Source organism: Neoarius graeffei, chromosome 5 (genome assembly GCF_027579695.1).
Source record: "Neoarius graeffei isolate fNeoGra1 chromosome 5, fNeoGra1.pri, whole genome shotgun sequence".
Classification (NCBI taxonomy): Eukaryota; Metazoa; Chordata; class Actinopteri; order Siluriformes; family Ariidae; genus Neoarius; species Neoarius graeffei.
In genome coordinates, this window is record NC_083573.1 from 23211034 (window position 1) to 23232880 (window position 21847).

General features: G+C 41.1%; 1 protein-coding gene across 1 annotated transcript; it reads right to left on the bottom strand.

Annotated features, from left to right (window-relative positions):
* Window positions 1-14161: 14161 nt before the first annotated feature.
* LOC132886220 (uncharacterized) lies at window positions 14162-21847 on the bottom strand. The gene is made up of 9 exons (XM_060920789.1): window positions 21757-21847; window positions 21123-21200; window positions 20326-20433; window positions 19932-20069; window positions 19271-19383; window positions 19068-19128; window positions 18766-18971; window positions 18071-18227; window positions 14162-14569 (listed from the first exon to the last, which is right to left on the bottom strand). The coding sequence occupies exons 1-9, from the start codon at window positions 21845-21847 to the stop codon at window positions 14520-14522; spliced, it is 1002 nt and encodes a 333-aa protein (XP_060776772.1). The 3' UTR covers window positions 14162-14519.

Consider the following 21847-nt stretch of genomic DNA (forward strand, 5'->3'; position numbering starts at 1 on the left):
CTCTGAAAAGGCGTTAGAAACAGTTTGAAGGCGCTCCTGCGCTCGGAAAGCTGTTTTCATACACTCGTTGAAACAAAGTGTGTTTTCCCACTCGGAACAAGTGCATATCACAATACTTTGTTGAAAACTCGTTTCGGACGTGCTTTTACAGTTAAAATGACAAATAGGATGAAAATGTGTTAAAAGCTCGAAAACATGAAAACCCATGCTTAGAAAGTTGTTACATGTCACATATGCTCGAATGCACTCATTTCACTCAAAATCAATGTTCCTTGTAAAACGTTTCCTTTATGCTCTGAAAAGGCGTTAGAACCAGTTTGAAGGCGCTCCTGCGCTAGGAAAGCAGTTTTCATGGACTCGGTGACACAAAGTGTGTTTGCCCACTCTGAACAAGTGTGGGAAAATGACAACCAAGATGAAAATGTGTTAAATGCTCGAAAACATGAAAATCCATGTTTAGAAAGTTGTTCCATGTCACATATGATCGAATACAATCATTTCACTCAAAATCAATGTTCCGTGTCAAACGTGTGCTTTATGCTCTGAAAAGGCGTTAGAAACAGTTTGAAGGCGCTCCTGCGCTCGGAAAGCTGTTTTCATACACGCGTCGAAACAACGTGTGTTTTCCCACTCGGAACAAGTGCATATCACAATACTTTGTTGAAAACTCGTTTCGGACGTGCTTTTACAGTTAAAATGTCAAATAGGATGAAAATGTGCTAAAAGCTCGAAAACATGAAAATCCATGTTTAGAAAGTTGTTACATGTCACATATGCTCGAATGCACTCATTTCACTCAAAATCAATGTTCCTTGTAAAACGTTTCCTTTATGCTCTGAAAAGGCGTTAGAACCAGTTTGAAGGCGCTCCTGCGCTAGTAAAGCAGTTTTCATGCACTCGGTGACACAAAGTGTGTTTTCCCACTCTGAACAAGTGTGGGAAAATGACAACCAGGATGAAAATGTGTTAAATGCTCGAAAACATGAAAATGCATGCTTAGAAAGTTGTTCCATGTCACATATGCTCGAATGCGCTCATTTCACTGAAAATCAATGTTCCTTGTCAAACGTTTGCTTTATGCTCTGAAAAGGCGTTAGAAACAGGCTGAAGGCGCTCCTGCGCTAGGAAAGCTGTTTTCATGCACTCGTTGATAGAAAGTGTGTTTTCCCACTCTGAACAAGTGCATATCACAATACTTTGTTGAAAACTCGTTTCAGACGTGCTTTTACAGTTAAAATGACAAATAGGATGAAAATGTGTTAAAGCTCGAAAACATGAAAATGCATGCTTAGAAAGTTGTGACATGTCACATATGCTCGAATGCGCTCATTTCACTGAAAATCAATGTTCCTTGTCAAGCCTTTGCTTTATGCTCTGAAAAGGCGTTAGAAACAGGCTGAAGGCGCTCCTGCGCTAGGAAAGCTGTTTTCATGCACTCGGTGACACAAAGTGTGTTTTCCCACTCTGAAAAGTGCATACCACAATACTTTGTTGAAGACTCGTTTCAGACGTGCTTTTACAGTTAAAATGACAAATCGGATGAAAATGTGTTGAAAGCTCGAAAACATGAAAATCCATGCTTAGCAAGTTGTTACATGTCACATATGGTCGAATGCACTCATTTCACTTAAAATCAATGTTCCTTGTCAAACGTTTGCTTTATGCTTTGAAAAAGCGTTAGAAACAGGCTGAAGGCGCGCCTGCGCCAGGAAAGCTGTTTTCATGCACTCGCTGTCACAAAGTGTGTTTTCCCACTCTGAACAAGTGCAAATCACAATACACTCTAAAAAATAATGGGGCCAGTACTGGTTCTTCAGGGTGATGCCATAGAAGAACCTTTTTCAGGGCTTCAAAGAACTGTTCATGCAACAGTTCTTTAAAGAACCATTTAAACCATTTGTTTGAGCAGTGAAGACAGATTTGTGTAAACATAGCCTATGTGCATTGACCAGCAAATGGTAAGAGAATGCCAGGCTCTGAAGAACCATTTCCAATGTGAAGAACCTTTCGCATAATGTAATGGTTCATCACAGAGTTTTGACTCTCCATGGAACCATCCAGAGATTTGAAGAACCACTGAAGCACCTTTATTTTTTAGAGTGTACTTTGTTGAAAACTCGTTTCAGAAGTGCTTTTACAGTTAAAATGACAACCAGGATGAAAATGTGTTAAATGCTCGAAAACATGAAAATCCATGCTTAGCAAGTTGTTCCATGTCACATATGATCGAATACAATCAAAATCAATGTTCCGTGTCAAACGTGTGCTTTATGCTCTGAAAAGGCGTTAGAAACAGTTTGAAGGCGCTCCTGCGCTCGGAAAGCTGTTTTCATACACTCGTTGAAACAAAGTGTGTTTTCCCACTCGGAACAAGTGCATATCACAATACTTTGTTGAAAACTCGTTTCGGACGTGCTTTTACAGTTAAAATGACAAATAGGATGAAAATGTGTTAAAAGCTCGAAAACATGAAAACCCATGCTTAGAAAGTTGTTCCATGTCACATATGGTCGAATGCGCTCATTTCACTTAAAATCAATGTTCCTTGTCAAACGTTTGCTTTATGCTTTGAAAAGGCGTTAGAAACAGGCTGAAGGCGCTCCTGCGCTAGGAAAGCTGTTTTCATACACTCGTTGAAAGAAAGTGTGTTTTCCCATTCTGAACAAGTGTGGTAAAGTGACAATCATGATGCAAATGTGTTAAATGCTCGAAAACATGAAAATCCATGCTTAGCAAGTTGTTCCATGTCACATATGATCGAATCTACAATCATTTCACTCAAAATCAATGTTCCTTGTAAAACGTGTGCTCTATGCTCTGAAAAGGCGTTAGAAACAGTTTGAAGGCGCCCCTGCGCTAGGAAAGCTGTTTTCATACACTCGTTGAAACAAAGTGTGTTTTCCCACTCGGAACAAGTGCATATCACAATACTTTGTTGAAAACTCGTTTCGGACGTGCTTTTACAGTTAAAATGACAACCAGGATGAAAATGTGTTAAATGCTCGAAAACATGAAAATCCATGCTTAGCAAGTTGTTCCATGTCACATATGATCGAATACAATCATTTCACTCAAAATCAATGTTCCGTGTCAAACGTTTGCTTTATGCTCTGAAAAGGCGTTAGAAACAGGCTGAAGGCGCTCCTGCGCTCGGAAAGCTGTTTTCATACACTCGTTGAAACAAAGTGTGTTTTCCCACTCTGAAAAGTGCATACCACAATACTTTGTTGAAGACTCGTTTCAGACGTGCTTTTACAGTTAAAATGACAAATCGGATGAAAATGTGTTGAAAGCTCGAAAACATGAAAATCCATGCTTAGCAAGTTGTTACATGTCACATATGGTCGAATGCACTCATTTCACTTAAAATCAATGTTCCTTGTCAAACGTTTGCTTTATGCTTTGAAAAGGCGTTAGAAACAGGCTGAAGGCGCGCCTGCGCCAGGAAAGCTGTTTTCATGCACTCGCTGTCACAAAGTGTGTTTTCCCACTCTGAACAAGTGCAAATCACAATACACTCTAAAAAATAATGGGGCCAGTACTGGTTCTTCAGGGTGATGCCATAGAAGAACCTTTTTCAGGGCTTCAAAGAACTGTTCATGCAACAGTTCTTTAAAGAACCATTTAAACCATTTGTTTGAGCAGTGAAGACAGATTTGTGTAAACATAGCCTATGTGCATTGACCAGCAAATGGTAAGAGAATGCCAGGCTCTGAAGAACCATTTCCAATGTGAAGAACCTTTCGCATAATGTAATGGTTCATCACAGAGTTTTGACTCTCCATGGAACCATCCAGAGATTTGAAGAACCACTGAAGCACCTTTATTTTTTAGAGTGTACTTTGTTGAAAACTCGTTTCAGAAGTGCTTTTACAGTTAAAATGACAACCAGGATGAAAATGTGTTAAATGCTCGAAAACATGAAAATCCATGCTTAGCAAGTTGTTCCATGTCACATATGATCGAATACAATCATTTCACTCAAAATCAATGTTCCGTGTCAAACGTGTGCTTTATGCTCTGAAAAGGCGTTAGAAACAGTTTGAAGGCGCTCCTGCGCTCGGAAAGCTGTTTTCATACACTCGTTGAAACAAAGTGTGTTTTCCCACTCGGAACAAGTGCATATCACAATACGTTGTTGAAAACTCGTTTCGGACGTGCTTTTACAGTTAAAATGACAAATAGGATGAAAATGTGTTAAAAGCTCGAAAACATGAAAACCCATGCTTAGAAAGTTGTTACATGTCACATATGCTCGAATGCACTCATAATCAATGTTCCTTGGAAAACGTTTCCTTTATGCTCTGAAAAGGCGTTAGAACCAGTTTGAAGGCGCTCCTGCGCTAGGAAAGCAGTTTTCATGGACTCGGTGACACAAAGTGTGTTTGCCCACTCTGAACAAGTGTGGGAAAATGACAACCAGGATGAAAATGTGTTAAATGCTCGAAAACATGAAAATCCATGCTTAGCAAGTTGTTCCATGTCACATATGATCGAATACAATCATTTCACGCAAAATCAATGTTCCGTGTCAAACGTGTGCTTTATGCTCTGAAAAGGCGTTAGAAACAGTTTGAAGGCGCTCCTGCGCTCGGAAAGCTGTTTTCATACACTCGTTGAAACAAAGTGTGTTTTCCCACTCGGAACAAGTGCATATCACAATACTTTGTTGAAAACTCGTTTCGGACGTGCTTTTACAGTTAAAATGACAAATAGGATGAAAATGTGTTAAAAGCTCGAAAACATGAAAATCCATGTTTAGAAAGTTGTTACATGTCACATATGCTCGAATGCACTCATTTCACTCAAAATCAATGTTCCTTGTAAAACGTTTCCTTTATGCTCTGAAAAGGCGTTAGAACCAGTTTGAAGGCGCTCCTGCGCTAGGAAAGCAGTTTTCATGCACTCGGTGACACAAAGTGTGTTTTCCCACTCTGAACAAGTGTGGGAAAATGACAACCAGGATGAAAATGTGTTAAATGCTCGAAAACATGAAAATCCATGCTTAGTAAGTTGTTACATGTCACATATGATCGAATCTACAATCATTTCACTCAAAATCAATGGTCCTTGTAAAACGTGTGCTCTATGCTCTGAAAAGGCGTTAGAAACAGTGTGAAGGCGCCCCTGCGCTAGGAAAGCTGTTTTCATGCACTCGCTGTCACAAAGTGTGTTTTCCCACTCTGAACAAGTGCACATACTTTGTTGAAAACTCGTTTCAGACGTGCTTTTCCAGTTAAAATGACAACCAGGATGAAAATGTGTTAAAAGCTCGAAAACATGAAAATCCATGCTTAGCAAGTTGTTACATGTCACATATGGTCGAATGCGCTCATTTCACTTAAAATCAATGTTCCTTGTCAAACGTTTGCTTTATGCTCTGAAAAGGCGTTAGAAACAGGCTGAAGGCGCTCCTGCGCTAGGAAAGCTGTTTTCATACACTCGTTGATGAAAGTGTGTTTTCCCACTCTGAACAAGTGCATATCACAATACTTTGTTGAAAACTCGTTTCGGACGTGCTTTTACAGTTAAAATGTCAAATAGGATGAAAATGTGTTAAAAGCTCGAAAACATGAAAATCCATGTTTAGAAAGTTGTTACATGTCACATATGCTCGAATGCACTCATTTCACTCAAAATCAATGTTCCTTGTAAAACGTTTCCTTTATGCTCTGAAAAGGCGTTAGAACCAGTTTGAAGGCGCTCCTGCGCTAGGAAAGCAGTTTTCATGCACTCGGTGACACAAAGTGTGTTTGCCCACTCTGAACAAGTGTGGGAAAATGACAACCAGGATGAAAATGTGTTAAATGCTCGAAAACATGAAAATCCATACTTAGCAAGTTGTTACATGTCACATGTGATCGAATACAATCATTTCACTCAAAATCAATGTTCCTTGTCAAAGGTGTGCTTTATGCTCTGAAAAGGCGTTAGAAACAGGCTGAAGGCGCTCCTGCGCTAGGAAAGCTGTTTTCATACACTCGTTGATAGAAAGTGTGTTTTCCCACTCTGAACAAGTGCATATCACAATACTTTGTTGAAAACTCGTTTCAGACGTGCTTTTACAGTTAAAATGACAAATCGGATGAAAATGTGTTAAAAGCTCGAAAACATGAAAATGCATGCTTAGAAAGTTGTTACATGTCACATATGCTCGAATGCGCTCATTTCACTGAAAATCAATGTTCCTTGTCAAGCCTTTGCTTTATGCTCTGAAAAGGCGTTAGAAACAGGCTGAAGGCGCTCCTGCGCTAGGAAAGCTGTTTTCATACACTCGTTGATAGAAAGTGTGTTTTCCCACTCTGAAAAGTGCATACCACAATACTTTGTTGAAGACTCGTTTCAGACGTGCTTTTACAGTTAAACTGACAAATCGGATGAAAATGTGTTAAAAGCTCGAAAACATGAAAATCCATGTTTAGAAAGTTGTTACATGTCACATATGCTCGAATGCACTCATTTCACTCAAAATCAATGTTCCTTGTAAAACGTTTCCTTTATGCTCTGAAAAGGCGTTAGAACCAGTTTGAAGGCGCTCCTGCGCTAGGAAAGCAGTTTTCATGCACTCGGTGACACAAAGTGTGTTTGCCCACTCTGAACAAGTATGGGAAAATGACAACCAGGATGAAAATGTGTTAAATGCTCGAAAAAATGAAAATCCATGCTTAGCAAGTTGTTACATGTCACATATGATCGAATCTACAATCATTTCACTCAAAATCAATGTTCCTTGTAAAACGTGTGCTCTATGCTCTGAAAAGGCGTTAGAAACAGTGTGAAGGCGCCCCTGCGCTAGGAAAGCTGTTTTCATGCACTCGCTGTCACAAAGTGTGTTTTCCCACTCTGAACAAGTGCACATACTTTGTTGAAAACTCGTTTCAGACGTGCTTTTCCAGTTAAAATGACAACCAGGATGAAAATGTGTTAAAAGCTCGAAAACATGAAAATCCATGCTTAGCAAGTTGTTACATGTCACATATGGTCGAATGCGCTCATTTCACTTAAAATCAATGTTCCTTGTCAAACGTTTGCTTTATGCTTTGAAAAGGCGTTAGAAACAGGCTGAAGGCGCTCCTGCGCTAGGAAAGCTGTTTTCATACACTCGTTGAAAGAAAGTGTGTTTTCCCATTCTGAACAAGTGTGGTAAAGTGACAATCATGATGCAAATGTGTTAAATGCTCGAAAACATGAAAATCCATGCTTAGCAAGTTGTTCCATGTCACATATGATCGAATCTACAATCATTTCACTCAAAATCAATGTTCCTTGTAAAACGTGTGCTCTATGCTCTGAAAAGGCGTTAGAAACAGGCTGAAGGCGCGCCTGCGCCAGGAAAGCTGTTTTCATGCACTCGCTGTCACAAAGTGTGTTTTCCCACTCTGAACAAGTGCAAATCACAATACACTCTAAAAAATAATGGGGCCAGTACTGGTTCTTCAGGGTGATGCCATAGAAGAACCTTTTTCAGGGCTTCAAAGAACTGTTCATGCAACAGTTCTTTAAAGAACCATTTAAACCATTTGTTTGAGCAGTGAAGACAGATTTGTGTAAACATAGCCTATGTGCATTGACCAGCAAATGGTAAGAGAATGCCAGGCTCTGAAGAACCATTTCCAATGTGAAGAACCTTTCGCATAATGTAATGGTTCATCACAGAGTTTTGACTCTCCATGGAACCATCCAGAGATTTGAAGAACCACTGAAGCACCTTTATTTTTTAGAGTGTACTTTGTTGAAAACTCGTTTCAGAAGTGCTTTTACAGTTAAAATGACAACCAGGATGAAAATGTGTTAAATGCTCGAAAACATGAAAATCCATGCTTAGCAAGTTGTTCCATGTCACATATGATCGAATACAATCAAAATCAATGTTCCGTGTCAAACGTGTGCTTTATGCTCTGAAAAGGCGTTAGAAACAGTTTGAAGGCGCTCCTGCGCTCGGAAAGCTGTTTTCATACACTCGTTGAAACAAAGTGTGTTTTCCCACTCGGAACAAGTGCATATCACAATACTTTGTTGAAAACTCGTTTCGGACGTGCTTTTACAGTTAAAATGACAAATAGGATGAAAATGTGTTAAAAGCTCGAAAACATGAAAACCCATGCTTAGAAAGTTGTTACATGTCACATATGCTCGAATGCACTCATTTCACTCAAAATCAATGTTCCTTGTAAAACGTTTCCTTTATGCTCTGAAAAGGCGTTAGAACCAGTTTGAAGGCGCTCCTGCGCTAGGAAAGCAGTTTTCATGCACTCGGTGACACAAAGTGTGTTTGCCCACTCTGAACAAGTGTGGGAAAATGACAACCAGGATGAAAATGTGTTAAATGCTCGAAAACATGAAAATCCATGTTTAGAAAGTTGTTCCATGTCACATATGATCGAATACAATCATTTCACTCAAAATCAATGTTCCGTGTCAAACGTGTGCTTTATGCTCTGAAAAGGCGTTAGAAACAGTTTGAAGGCGCTCCTGCGCTCGGAAAGCTGTTTTCATACACGCGTCGAAACAACGTGTGTTTTCCCACTCGGAACAAGTGCATATCACAATACTTTGTTGAAAACTCGTTTCGGACGTGCTTTTACAGTTAAAATGACAAATAGGATGAAAATGTGTTAAAAGCTCGAAAACATGAAAATCCATGCTTAGCAAGTTGTTCCATGTCACATATGATCGAATACAATCATTTCACTCAAAATCAATGTTCCGTGTCAAACGTGTGCTTTATGCTCTGAAAAGGCGTTAGAAACAGTTTGAAGGCGCTCCTGCGCTCGGAAAGCTGTTTTCATACACTCGTTGAAACAAAGTGTGTTTTCCCACTCGGAACAAGTGCATATCACAATACTTTGTTGAAAACTCGTTTCGGACGTGCTTTTACAGTTAAAATGACAAATAGGATGAAAATGTGTTAAAAGCTCGAAAACATGAAAATCCATGCTTAGAAAGTTGTTACATGTCACATATGCTCGAATGCACTCATAATCAATGTTCCTTGTAAAACGTTTCCTTTATGCTCTGAAAAGGCGTTAGAACCAGTTTGAAGGCGCTCCTGCGCTAGTTAAGCAGTTTTCATGCACTCGGTGACACAAAGTGTGTTTGCCCACTCTGAACAAGTGTGGGAAAATGACAACCAGGATGAAAATGTGTTAAATGCTCGAAAACATGAAAATCCATGCTTAGCAAGTTGTTCCATGTCACATATGATCGAATACAATCATTTCACGCAAAATCAATGTTCCGTGTCAAACGTGTGCTCTATGCTCTGAAAAGGCGTTAGAAACAGTTTGAAGGCGCTCCTGCGCTCGGAAAGCAGTTTTCATGCACTCGGTGACACAAAGTGTGTTTGCCCACTCTGAACAAGTGTGGGAAAATGACAACCAGGATGAAAATGTGTTAAATGCTCGAAAACATGAAAATCCATGTTTAGAAAGTTGTTCCATGTCACATATGATCGAATACAATCATTTCACTCAAAATCAATGTTCCGTGTCAAACGTGTGCTCTATGCTCTGAAAAGGCGTTAGAAACAGTTTGAAGGCGCTCCTGCGCTCGGAAAGCAGTTTTCATGCACTCGGTGACACAAAGTGTGTTTGCCCACTCTGAACAAGTGTGGGAAAATGACAACCAGGATGAAAATGTGTTAAATGCTCGAAAACATGAAAATCCATGTTTAGAAAGTTGTTCCATGTCACATATGATCGAATACAATCATTTCACTCAAAATCAATGTTCCGTGTCAAACGTGTGCTTTATGCTCTGAAAAGGCGTTAGAAACAGTTTGAAGGCGCTCCTACGCTCGGAAAGCTGTTTTCATACACGCGTTGAAACAACGTGTGTTTTCCCACTCGGAACAAGTGCATATCACAATACTTTGTTGAAAACTCGTTTCAGAAGTGCTTTTACAGTTAAAATGACAAATATGATGAAAATGTGTTAAATGCTCGAAAACATGAAAATCCATGCTTAGCAAGTTGTTCCATGTCACATATGATCGAATACAATCATTTCACTCAAAATCAATGTTCCGTGTCAAAAGTGTGCTTTATGCTCTGAAAAGGCGTTAGAAACAGTTTGAAGGCGCTCCTGCGCTAGGAAAGCAGTTTTCATGCACTCGGTGACACAAAGTGTGTTTGCCCACTCTGAACAAGTGTGGGAAAATGACAACCAGGATGAAAATGTGTTAAATGCTCGAAAACATGAAAATCCATACTTAGCAAGTTGTTACATGTCACATGTGATCGAATACAATCATTTCACTCAAAATCAATGTTCCTTGTCAAACGTGTGCTTTATGCTCTGAAAAGGCGTTAGAAACAGGCTGAAGGCGCTCCTGCGCTAGGAAAGCTGTTTTCATACACTCGTTGAAAGAATGTGTGTTTTCCCATTCTGAACAAGTGTAGTAAAGTGACAATCATGATGCAAATGTGTTAAATGCTCGAAAACATGAAAATCCATGCTTAGAAAGTTGTTACATGTCACATTAGATCGAATCTACAATCATTTCACTCAAAATCAATGTTCCTTGTAAAACGTGTGCTCTATGCTCTGAAAAGGCGTTAGAAACAGTGTGAAGGCGCCCCTGCGCTAGGAAAGCTGTTTTCATGCACTCGCTGTCACAAAGTGTGTTTTCCCACTCTGAACAAGTGCAAATCACAATACTTTGTTGAAAACTCGTTTCAGAAGTGCATATGTCACATATGATCGAATACAATCATTTCACTCAAAATCAATGTTCCGTGTCAAAAGTGTGCTTTATGCTCTGAAAAGGCGTTAGAAACAGTTTGAAGGCGCTCCTGCGCTAGGAAAGCAGTTTTCATACACTCGTTGAAACAAAGTGTGTTTTCCCACTCGGAACAAGTGCATATCACAATACTTTGTTGAAAACTCGTTTCGGACGTGCTTTTACAGTTAAAATGACAAATAGGATGAAAATGTGTTAAAAGCTCGAAAACATGAAAACCCATGCTTAGAAAGTTGTTACATGTCACATATGCTCGAATGCACTCATTTCACTCAAAATCAATGTTCCTTGTAAAACGTTTCCTTTATGCTCTGAAAAGGCGTTAGAACCAGTTTGAAGGCGCTCCTGCGCTAGGAAAGCAGTTTTCATGCACTCGGTGACACAAAGTGTGTTTGCCCACTCTGAACAAGTGTGGGAAAATGACAACCAGGATGAAAATGTGTTAAATGCTCGAAAACATGAAAATCCATGCTTAGAAAGTTGTTACATGTCACATATGATCGAATCTACAATCATTTCACTCAAAATCAATGGTCCTTGTAAAACGTGTGCTCTATGCTCTGAAAAGGCGTTAGAAACAGGCTGAAGGCGCTCCTGCGCCAGGAAAGCTGTTTTCATGCACTCGCTGTCACAAAGTGTGTTTTCCCACTCTGAACAAGTGCACATACTTTGTTGAAAACTCGTTTCAGACGTGCTTTTCCAGTTAAAATGACAACCAGGATGAAAATGTGTTAAAAGCTCGAAAACATGAAAATCCATGCTTAGCAAGTTGTTACATGTCACATATGGTCGAATGCGCTCATTTCACTTAAAATCAATGTTCCTTGTCAAACGTTTGCTTTATGCTTTGAAAAGGCGTTAGAAACAGGCTGAAGGCGCTCCTGCGCTAGGAAAGCTGTTTTCATACACTCGTTGAAAGAAAGTGTGTTTTCCCATTCTGAACAAGTGTGGTAAAGTGACAATCATGATGCAAATGTGTTAAATGCTCGAAAACATGAAAATCCATGCTTAGAAAGTTGTTACATGTCACATATGATCGAATCTACAATCATTTCACTCAAAATCAATGTTCCTTGTAAAACGTGTGCTCTATGCTCTGAAAAGGCGTTAGAAACAGGCTGAAGGCGCGCCTGCGCCAGGAAAGCTGTTTTCATGCACTCGCTGTCACAAAGTGTGTTTTCCCACTCTGAACAAGTGCAAATCACAATACTTTGTTGAAAACTCGTTTCAGAAGTGCTTTTACAGTTAAAATGACAACCAGGATGAAAATGTGTTAAATGCTCGAAAACATGAAAATCCATGCTTAGCAAGTTGTTCCATGTCACATATGATCGAATACAATCATTTCACTCAAAATCAATGTTCCGTGTCAAACGTGTGCTTTATGCTCTGAAAAGGCGTTAGAAACAGTTTGAAGGCGCTCCTGCGCTCGGAAAGCTGTTTTCATACACTCGTTGAAACAAAGTGTGTTTTCCCACTCGGAACAAGTGCATATCACAATACTTTGTTGAAAACTCGTTTCGGACGTGCTTTTACAGTTAAAATGACAAATAGGATGAAAATGTGTTAAAAGCTCGAAAACATGAAAATCCATGCTTAGAAAGTTGTTACATGTCACATATGCTCGAATGCACTCATTTCACTCAAAATCAATGTTCCTTGTAAAACGTTTCCTTTATGCTCTGAAAAGGCGTTAGAACCAGTTTGAAGGCGCTCCTGCGCCAGGAAAGCTGTTTTCATGCACTCGCTGTCACAAAGTGTGTTTTCCCACTCTGAACAAGTGCATATCACAATACTTTGTTGAAAACTCGTTTCAGACGTGCTTTTACAGTTAAAATGACAAATAGGATAAAAATGTGTTAAAAGCTCGAAAACATGAAAATGCATGCTTAGAAAGTTGTTACATGTCACATATGCTCGAATGCGCTCATTTCACTGAAAATCAATGTTCCTTGTCAAGCCTTTGCTTTATGCTCTGAAAAGGCGTTAGAAACAGGCTGAAGGCGCTCCTGCGCTAGGAAAGCTGTTTTCATGCACTCGGTGACACAAAGTGTGTTTTCCCACTCTGAAAAGTGCATACCACAATACTTTGTTGAAGACTCGTTTCAGACGTGCTTTTACAGTTAAAATGACAACCAGGATGAAAATGTGTTGAAAGCTCGAAAACATGAAAATCCATGCTTAGCAAGTTGTTACATGTCACATATGGTCGAATGCACTCATTTCACTTAAAATCAATGTTCCTTGTCAAACGTTTGCTTTATGCTTTGAAAAGGCGTTAGAAACAGGCTGAAGGCGCTCCTGCGCTAGGAAAGCTGTTTTCATACACTCGTTGATAGAAAGTGTGTTTTCCCACTCTGAACAAGTGCATATCACAATACTTTGTTGAAAACTCGTTTCAGACGTGCTTTTACAGTTAAAATGACAACCAGGATGAAAATGTGTTGAAAGCTCGAAAACATGAAAATGCATGCTTAGAAAGTTGTTACATGTCACATATGCTCGAATGCGCTCATTTCACTGAAAATCAATGTTCCTTGTCAAACGTGTGCTTTATGCTCTGAAAAGGCGTTAGAAACAGGCTGAAGGCGCTCCTGCGCTAGGAAAGCAGTTTTCCTGCACTCGGTGACCCAAAGTGTGTTTTCTCACTCTGAACACGTGTGGGAAAATGACAACCAGGATGCAAATGTGTTAAATGCTAGAAAACATGAAAATCCATGCTTAGCAAGTTGTTCCATGTCACATATGATCGAATACAATCATTTCACTCAAAATCAATGTTCCTTGTCAAACGTGTGCTCTACCCAAGAAGCAAAATGCCCGCGGCCCGGTTACGGCAAAAACAGTCGGCCAACACTCGGGAGTGAATCTAGGTCCGATTCTGCGCCGTGCACTCGGCTCGAATGCGGACCGAGAGCGGAAAGCCGCATGTTTAGAAATCGGCCCGGTTCTGGCGCTGGTAACTGTAGGTATGCGAAATTACACTCGGGCCAATTCCGGAATGCCGAGTGGCCATCTAGCGGCTATGCTGCAAAAATCAAATATGATCATTACCGCTCATATATGCGGCTTTATTCACACTCATGTTGTTTAAAACAGCAACATAGGGTGTCCAGCAGATCTTAGACTTCATGAGTTCGTATATAATGAACAAAAGCTATTTTATACAAATTTAGAACAGTGCACAGCGCTTACAAGTCAGTCCTCAGGTATCAAGTCATGTGTGTAGGTAATCACAAAAATAGCCTCCTAAGTATTATTCTTTGTACTGAAAATGGTAAGAGACGTTCAAGCTCAAGTCATTTTCTTAGTCAAGCGTGTTCAATACCATAAAAAAAAAAATTACAAACAGGGTCAACAGCAGTCAGTTTATTTCCTTAATGCAATTATTAATACAATTCCAAATACAAAACTCATAAATGTATGCCCTTTCAGTGTGTGTATATCGACAGATTGGCGGTCAGATTGCCACCATGTTACTCTGTGTTGCAAAAAAAAAAAGGAAAAACCAAAAGGGAGGTCGTGACAGATTTCGAATGCATTTTGCCATTGGGAGATACAGGTTAATAGGGTAAAATTTCAAACTAAAAGATATCAAATTGAAACTTCAAAAAACATTTCCATTCATGTGAATAAACTAAAAATCACACGCACACAAACCACCACACGCACTAAAAATGTGTAACAAACACGATGCCTTTAGGAAGCCTGACGACCCCTTTGACTCCTTCCTCCATCTCTGTCCGCTGCTAGCTGGAGCCAGCGGGTGATCAACTGTTCAATTTGTTTGTCTGAAGCATCTTGTCAACACATTTCTTCTGACAGCATCTGGGGGGGAGGAACAGAAATACATGACCATTCATGCAGAAGTGCAACTGTGCAACTTTCACTCCAGTGTCAGCAACTATACATCACTTACAGTTTTTCTCAATTGGTTTGGCTCATTTCTTGAAACTGAGATGACATTCTCAAAATAACATGGACAAATCCCCAAACCCACTTGCAATTTCTCACAACAGATTGGCATTTCTCATTGCTTTCATCAAATTGCAAATCCTTTGTACATGTCTCAAGTGTCTAGTGCATCCTTGCAAATGGTTATGTACAAGTGGCCCACAGTTAACACAATCATCCCACATTTAGCACAACTTCCAAATGAATAGATGTTCGTAATCCATCCCAATTAGCTGTTTCTCAATGTAATGGTCGTTCCCTCCAAAACATGTCAGAACAATTTCATCGTATAAGTCATCATATGCAGAATAGTCTGCTCAATTGTCAAAATTAGTCAAGGACATAATACAATATAGTATATATATTTTTGGAAGATTTTGGAAGATTTTTGGAATAAATACATGGCAGTCAGGTGAATAAGTGACAGGTGAATTCAGGTTTTGACTAACGATGGAGGAGTTTCCCACATCACAGATGACCAATCCAACAGTTTGTGGAGTTACCTGGCAGGTGTTGTGTATGACTATGACTGCTGCCATACATGTATACTGTATATAGAGCTTGGCCTGGTGCCAGTACTATTTGCAGAGTGAACATGGAGGAACCTCAACAAGGACAACTTCCAGCTGGAGGAAGGGGAAGAGGAAGAGAAGGAGGAGGAAGGAGAGGAAGAGGAAGAGGAGGAGGGGTGCGGATGCGTGGTGGTGGAGTAGGGGGAAGAGGGCGAGGAGTGCGTAGGCATCACACTGTCCCCAATGAAATTCGAGCCACCATTATTGACCATGTAGTCAATCATGGCCTAACCATGGCAGAGGCAGGGCGCCGAGTGCAGCCTAACGTGCCACGCTCTACAGTCTCCTCCATCATACAACCCTTTCGCAGGGAAAACAGGTATGCACTCAGGCAGTGATGGAATTACAATTTTTTCTAGGAAAGCTGTGTGTGTGTGTGTGTGTGTGTGTGTGTGTGTGTGTGTGTGTGTGTGTGTGTTTGTGTGTGTGTGCACGCCTGCACGTGTGCGCATGTGTGTAGGCCCATACTGCAAAATCGTATGATGCAGTGTTGCGTATATAAAGTGACAAAGAAAATACTACAGTAAATTGGACAAAATAAAGTAAATTACAGTTGCAGTTTAGAGTAGTATTGCAGTGCAAATTGTCATGTCTGTGTCTATCTGCAGAATTGGGCGACAGCCTCCTTTGGGCGGTAGAAGGAGATTGCTCACAGATCCCCAGGAACAAGCCATCTGCAACATGGTTATACAAAACAATGCCATCACACTCACACAGATCCGCAATGCAGTCCTTCAAGACGAATCCATCTTCCACAATATCAACTCCATTAGCATCTCAACCATAGACCGGGTACTGAAGAGAAATCATATGACCATGAAACAAATATACAGGGTACCATTCGACAGGAACACAGAGAGGGTGAAAGAACTGCGGTACCAGTATGTGCAGGTAAGTCAATTACTGTATTTGTTTTCCACCATTGTAACCTATACACTATGCAGAGGTTCAAAGTTTGGGGGGTTTTCCGTATCTTTACTGTGCCTTTGGAATCCAGTATCTGACCACAGAATTTTGCCTAACGACTGTAACAGAAAACTGTGATCAGTATTTCTCCATTTTGTGTCAAAGACCACCTGGAGTACCTCTGCATAGGCCAGCATAGGTTTGGAACCGCTGCAGGTTATATTGACTTTGTGAAGAACATATTACTGCTGTGTATGACCCATCTACATGATTTGGTTTTACCTATATTTCTCTTTTGTAGAGAATTATGGCATTGGAGGGGATTGAAACACCTCATCTCCTGGTGTTTGTAGATGAGGCTGGTTTCAATCTGGCCAAGAGCCGCAGGCGCGGACGTAACATCATTGGCCAGCGGGCCACAGTGGACGTCCCAGGTCAAAGAGGGGGAAATATTACAATGTGTGCAGCCATTTCTGACAATGGTGTGGCCACACGTATTGCAAGCCTGGGCCCGTACAACACTCAGAGGCTCCTCCTCTACCTGGACCGTCTGTATATGGATTTAGTCCCTGAAAATGAAAGGAGTCTCGAAGCACCCCACCTACCACAGTTTGTCATTGTGTGGGACAATGTGAGCTTTCACCGTGGCCCACTCATCAGAGCATGGTTCAACAGCCATCCAAGGATGCGTAATGTGTTTTTACCACCATATTCGCCGTTTCTCAATCCTATTGAAGAGTTTTTCTCTGCTTGGAGGTGGAGAGTTTATGAACGCCACATTGGGGATCAGAGGTCTCTCCTCAATGCGATGGATGCTGCCTGTGAAGACATCACAGGCGATCAGTGTCGGGGTTGGCTAAGACATTCACGCCGCTTCTTCCCACGCTGCATCGCAAGGGAGAACATCCGGTGCGATGTAGATGAAAATCTGTGGCCAAACAGAGAGCAGCGGATGGATGGCCAGGAGGATGAGGATGGTGACCAGGAGAGGGTGGGGGAAGACGGCAACAGCGACTCGTCCAAGTGTTTCATTTCTGGAACTTTATTGCTTTTTTGGTTCATGTTTATATTTTGCCATACAGCCTTTCAGTGCGAGGACGCATGATATCACATGCAGAAGGTCAATGCATATTTTCCTTTTACCTATATTCTCTGTACGTAATGCAGTAATGCATGCAATTTGGTTTGTGTGAAAATTGTGTGAATAAACAATTTCCTTGGCGAAATGAGTGCACTGTGTGTGGTGTCAAACTTTGGAGGCTGCTCTCACTGTAAAACCCTATTTCTCCAGTTTTATATATAATAGTATTCCTTTAGCTAGACCTCTGACAAAATGTCTAAGCATTTTGACTTGCAGTGCTTACACAATGCCAAAGGGACAATGCATTTTGGGGGCATTGACTATTTATGTGAGAAGGATATTTAGTTTTGACACATGGGTAAACTGTTTTGGGAGAGATATGAGCATTTGCAGATGATCCATGTAGTTGTGCTGAGCCATCCAGGTCATTTAGACAGAAGCACTTAATGAACGAAAATGAGGCCAAGCAATTGAGAAGGATCTATGCCATTTTTATGGTACTGACTATTTATATGGGAAAGGGATTTCATTTTGAAGCATGAATGAACAGTTTTGGGAGACATATGACATTTTGCTGGTTATCTGAAGGGTTGTGCAGAACTGTAACACTGTTTGGCAAAATGACCTTATAGTTATAGGAATGTCATCTCAGTTTCAGGAAATGAGCCAAACCAATTGAGAAAAACTGTAATGCAGAGGATATATTAAAACTGGTCAGATCACCCTTATGTGACAGTGATTTAGTGCAAAGAACTTCACATTTTTATAGCCCATACATCCAAACCAATTTGTTTAAGTGACAAAGCTAAAACTTACCCAGAACAAGCTTCAAAGCCAAGTTTTTGAATGCTGGCTTGCCATTCACGCCACTCCAGCTCAGTCCTTTCGCCAGAGATGTGGTTACTGTCCTCTTCATTATGCGCCAAACAGTCTCCTTCACAGTCAATCCCCCCACAATTCCCAGATGTACTGTCTGAAAGAAGTGTATGCATATCACCAATTACTACATCACATTACACTTTTACGGGATATTGGTTACAGTCCCTGAAGCAACGTTAGGTGCCTTGCTCAAGGGCACTTCAACCATGGATGAAGGTGTCGGTATACACCTTCCGGGTCAGGGTGGGATCCCAACCTGCAACCATCTGATCCAAAGACCAACTCCTTAACCCAGGGGTGTCCAAACTGATCCATAAAGGGCCGTGTGGCTGCAGGTTTTCATTCCAGCCATGCAGCAGCACACCTGATTTGGCTTATTCAATCAACTGACACACCCACCCTTTAATCAAGGGTGGGTGTGGCTGCAAGTATTTGACTGTGTGAAGACAGTTCAGTTGATTGAATGAGCCAAGTCAGGTGTGCTGCTGCATGGCTGGAATGAAAACCTGCAGCCACACGGCCCTTTATGGATCAGTTTGGACACCCCTGCCTTAACCAATTAGGCCGCGGCTGCCAAAACATTTCCTGCCAACTGCATTTCATGTTTTTTTGTTTTTTTATCGTTTGCTCACCAAATTTCTTTTCTCTTCGGGGTTCTTCAAGAGGACCTCCAGATTCTGAAGGTCTTCCTGGAAAGAAAGTGGCAGTCGACAGTGTGACGCATCAGGCAGAGCTTCAGAAATTGGACGACCAGTGGAGTGTGACTGGAGTTCAACCAAAATGAACATTTGTTGCTCCCGGATAGTAGTCAACTGGATAAGAATCTCCCTCAGAAGGGCTGCAAAATAAGACAGAAATAAAAGCGTTGGTAGAACACATTTATACACAATACAAGTCCATTGCTGTTTACTGTCCACCTTTGTAAAATACATACACGTAGGCACAGCCTCTACAGAAACCCGGCCATGTTCTGGTGTCATGGAGTGATCCAAATGCTGTTCTCGTGGAGGGATTTTGGGAAAAACAAAAGAAAATGGGCATCAGAATTGTATACACCCTCATTAAATCTGTATTTAGTGGTCCACACAGATTCAAAGCCAACATATTTTCTTTTAACCATCTTTGAAAAGATCTTACAAGGTCTGCAGTGGAATCTGAGGGCCTCCGAGGCGGATTCCAAGGTGGTGTGGGGACCACAGAGGACCAAGGTGTGGTGATAGAGGAAGATGGCAAATTTTCTCCTAATAGGGCTATATTGACATTTGCATTAGATTCATTAGTAAGTTGAATTTAAAAAGCACATTCACAAACAGTGGAAACTAGCCAAAGTGCTGTACAGTGTTAGCCTGGCTAAAGCCATCCCCTTTCTGCTTCTTTCCATTCGCAGTATAGGGTCTGGATACACAGTGCCCTGAAGCGATTGTTAGGTGGGAGGAATGAACTCCTCTGGTTTGAAACGATTGGACCTGCTCTCAATCGCTGACAGTTGCCCATGACGCATGTGCCCGACATCATCTGGCATCATCGCCCTCCCCCAAACCTGCCCTGTTCGCTTATTGGCCCGGTAGTCTGGCTACATGAGCAAACCCCTCCCAGCACTGTGTATCCAGACCCTATACTGCGAATGGAAAGAAGCAGAAAGGGGATGGCTTTAGCCAGGCTAGTACAGTGTCATACTAAGACACTAAAATGAGCAATAAAACATGGCAGCAGAAAAATAGGATACTGAGCACTGATCACAGCCATAATGTCAAGAATTATGAATAACTTGGTACCGGTAATGTGTCACAGGCCATACCTTCAGGGGCTTTGATGTGGGGAGCATTCACAAGCTGTGTGCGGGGCTTCTTGCGGGCTGGTGGAGAACATGTAGGAGCTTCAGGGGACCAATGCGTGGTGACTGCTGAGGAAGATGCCAAATTTTCTCCAAATATGGCTATGACATTTGCATTAGATTCATTATTAAGTTTAACTTGCAAAGCGCATTTACAAACAGTGAAAACTGGTTAGTGCTGTACAGTGTCATGCTAAGAGACTAAAATGAACAGTAAAACATGGAAGCAGAAAAGTAGGATACTGAGCATGCATTTCCTCATTTCAAGTATCTATAAAGATACTTGACTAACTGTGCAAAATTCACAGCTGTCATGTCAAGAATTATGAATGATTTAGTTATATGTTACAAGCCTTACCTTCAGGGGCTGTGATCTGTGGAGCATTCACAAGCTGTGTGCAGGACTTCTTGCGGGCTGCTGGACTACATGCAGGAGCTTCTTCATCAGTGTCGATTCTTTTGCAGCCTCTTATGTGAAAGATCATGCAGAATTAGAAACCGGTTTTATCTGGTGTTTGCATAATAGCAGTCTACCCACATTCAATTAGCAATAAGCCATGAGAGGCTGTGGGTTTGTGCTGGATATAGACTGGCTAAGGGGGTTGTAGCATGGCAGGAAGTGCTGTAAAACTCCCCTTAGCTGTTCTAAATACAGCTCAAACACAGATTCAAGTGGCTCATTGTTTATCTAAAACTGTTGAACTGTTATCTAGAACTGGGAAGTGCTTACCAGGCTACACCAGATGCTTCTTCAATGGGTAATGATTTAGAATTCTATGACATCCCACACACTGTACTCGATTTACAACAGCTTGGAACGCCGAATCGGCCAATCACAATAAAGAACCAAACAGTTTTACACGAACATACAAAGTGCTACACAAGTTATCATACCAATGTCACCCTGGCCCGCCTTTAGTTCACAATCCCGCAGCTTGAAAGTTTCACACCATGAGTGTTAATTTCTATGTGAGCGCCGGAGAATATTTAACTATGCCTAGACCAAAACCGATCCCTAACCTGATTTTCAAAATTGACCAGAGAACATAGAACCTGGGGACTATAGGGATGACCCCATTGACATTCTTAACCACTCAGTTCTGAATTTCTGGATGACCCATTACCCATTTTTTCTTCTCAAATATTCTGGAATACTTGCATCCTCCTCTTCAGTCTGAAGATCTGACATTTCAGTGGCATCTGGAAGCTTGGTCATGGCATGTTCATATGATTCTGTTTAACAAATACAAGACTATACAGTTTCAGGTAGACAGATTAGGTTGGCCATTTGGGCAAGAAAACATTAATAATCAATGTGAAGGTAGGGTAGGACATCTTTGAAGGGGGGGAAAAAAAAAAAAAAAAACTGTTCCAGCGAGCTAAATTTTGAAAATATACAGCCCTGCCCTTTCTTCAGACCACACCTCCAAAATAGCCTACAGGAGTGCAGAGGGGAAGGGAGAAGCAAGATACAAGTCTGATGGACGTGTCAGGATCCAAGCATTTTGACTGACTAGCTCAATATGATGAGTTTTTGAGACACCTTTCCAATTTACTGGTTGCAATATGGGCGAAGAGGATTTCCAGCAGTCGCTGCTTGTGACTTATGGTGTGTGGCGTTATGATATAGTGTGTAGCGTATGATAAAATGTTCCAGAAAAACATCTACCCCACCTTTAAAGCTATACTTTACCATGAGAATAAAGCACACGAATATTGTAGAGGCTCCAAAGAGAAGTGGGTTGATCTCGATTTCTCGCAGCTTTGTGAGATGCAACTATGGATTTACTTGGAGGCCAGAAACACTTGTTCCCGCTGAGCCAGTTGGCTGGCACCACCTCAACCTCACAAGTGTCCATGAACTCCACCACGTGATACAT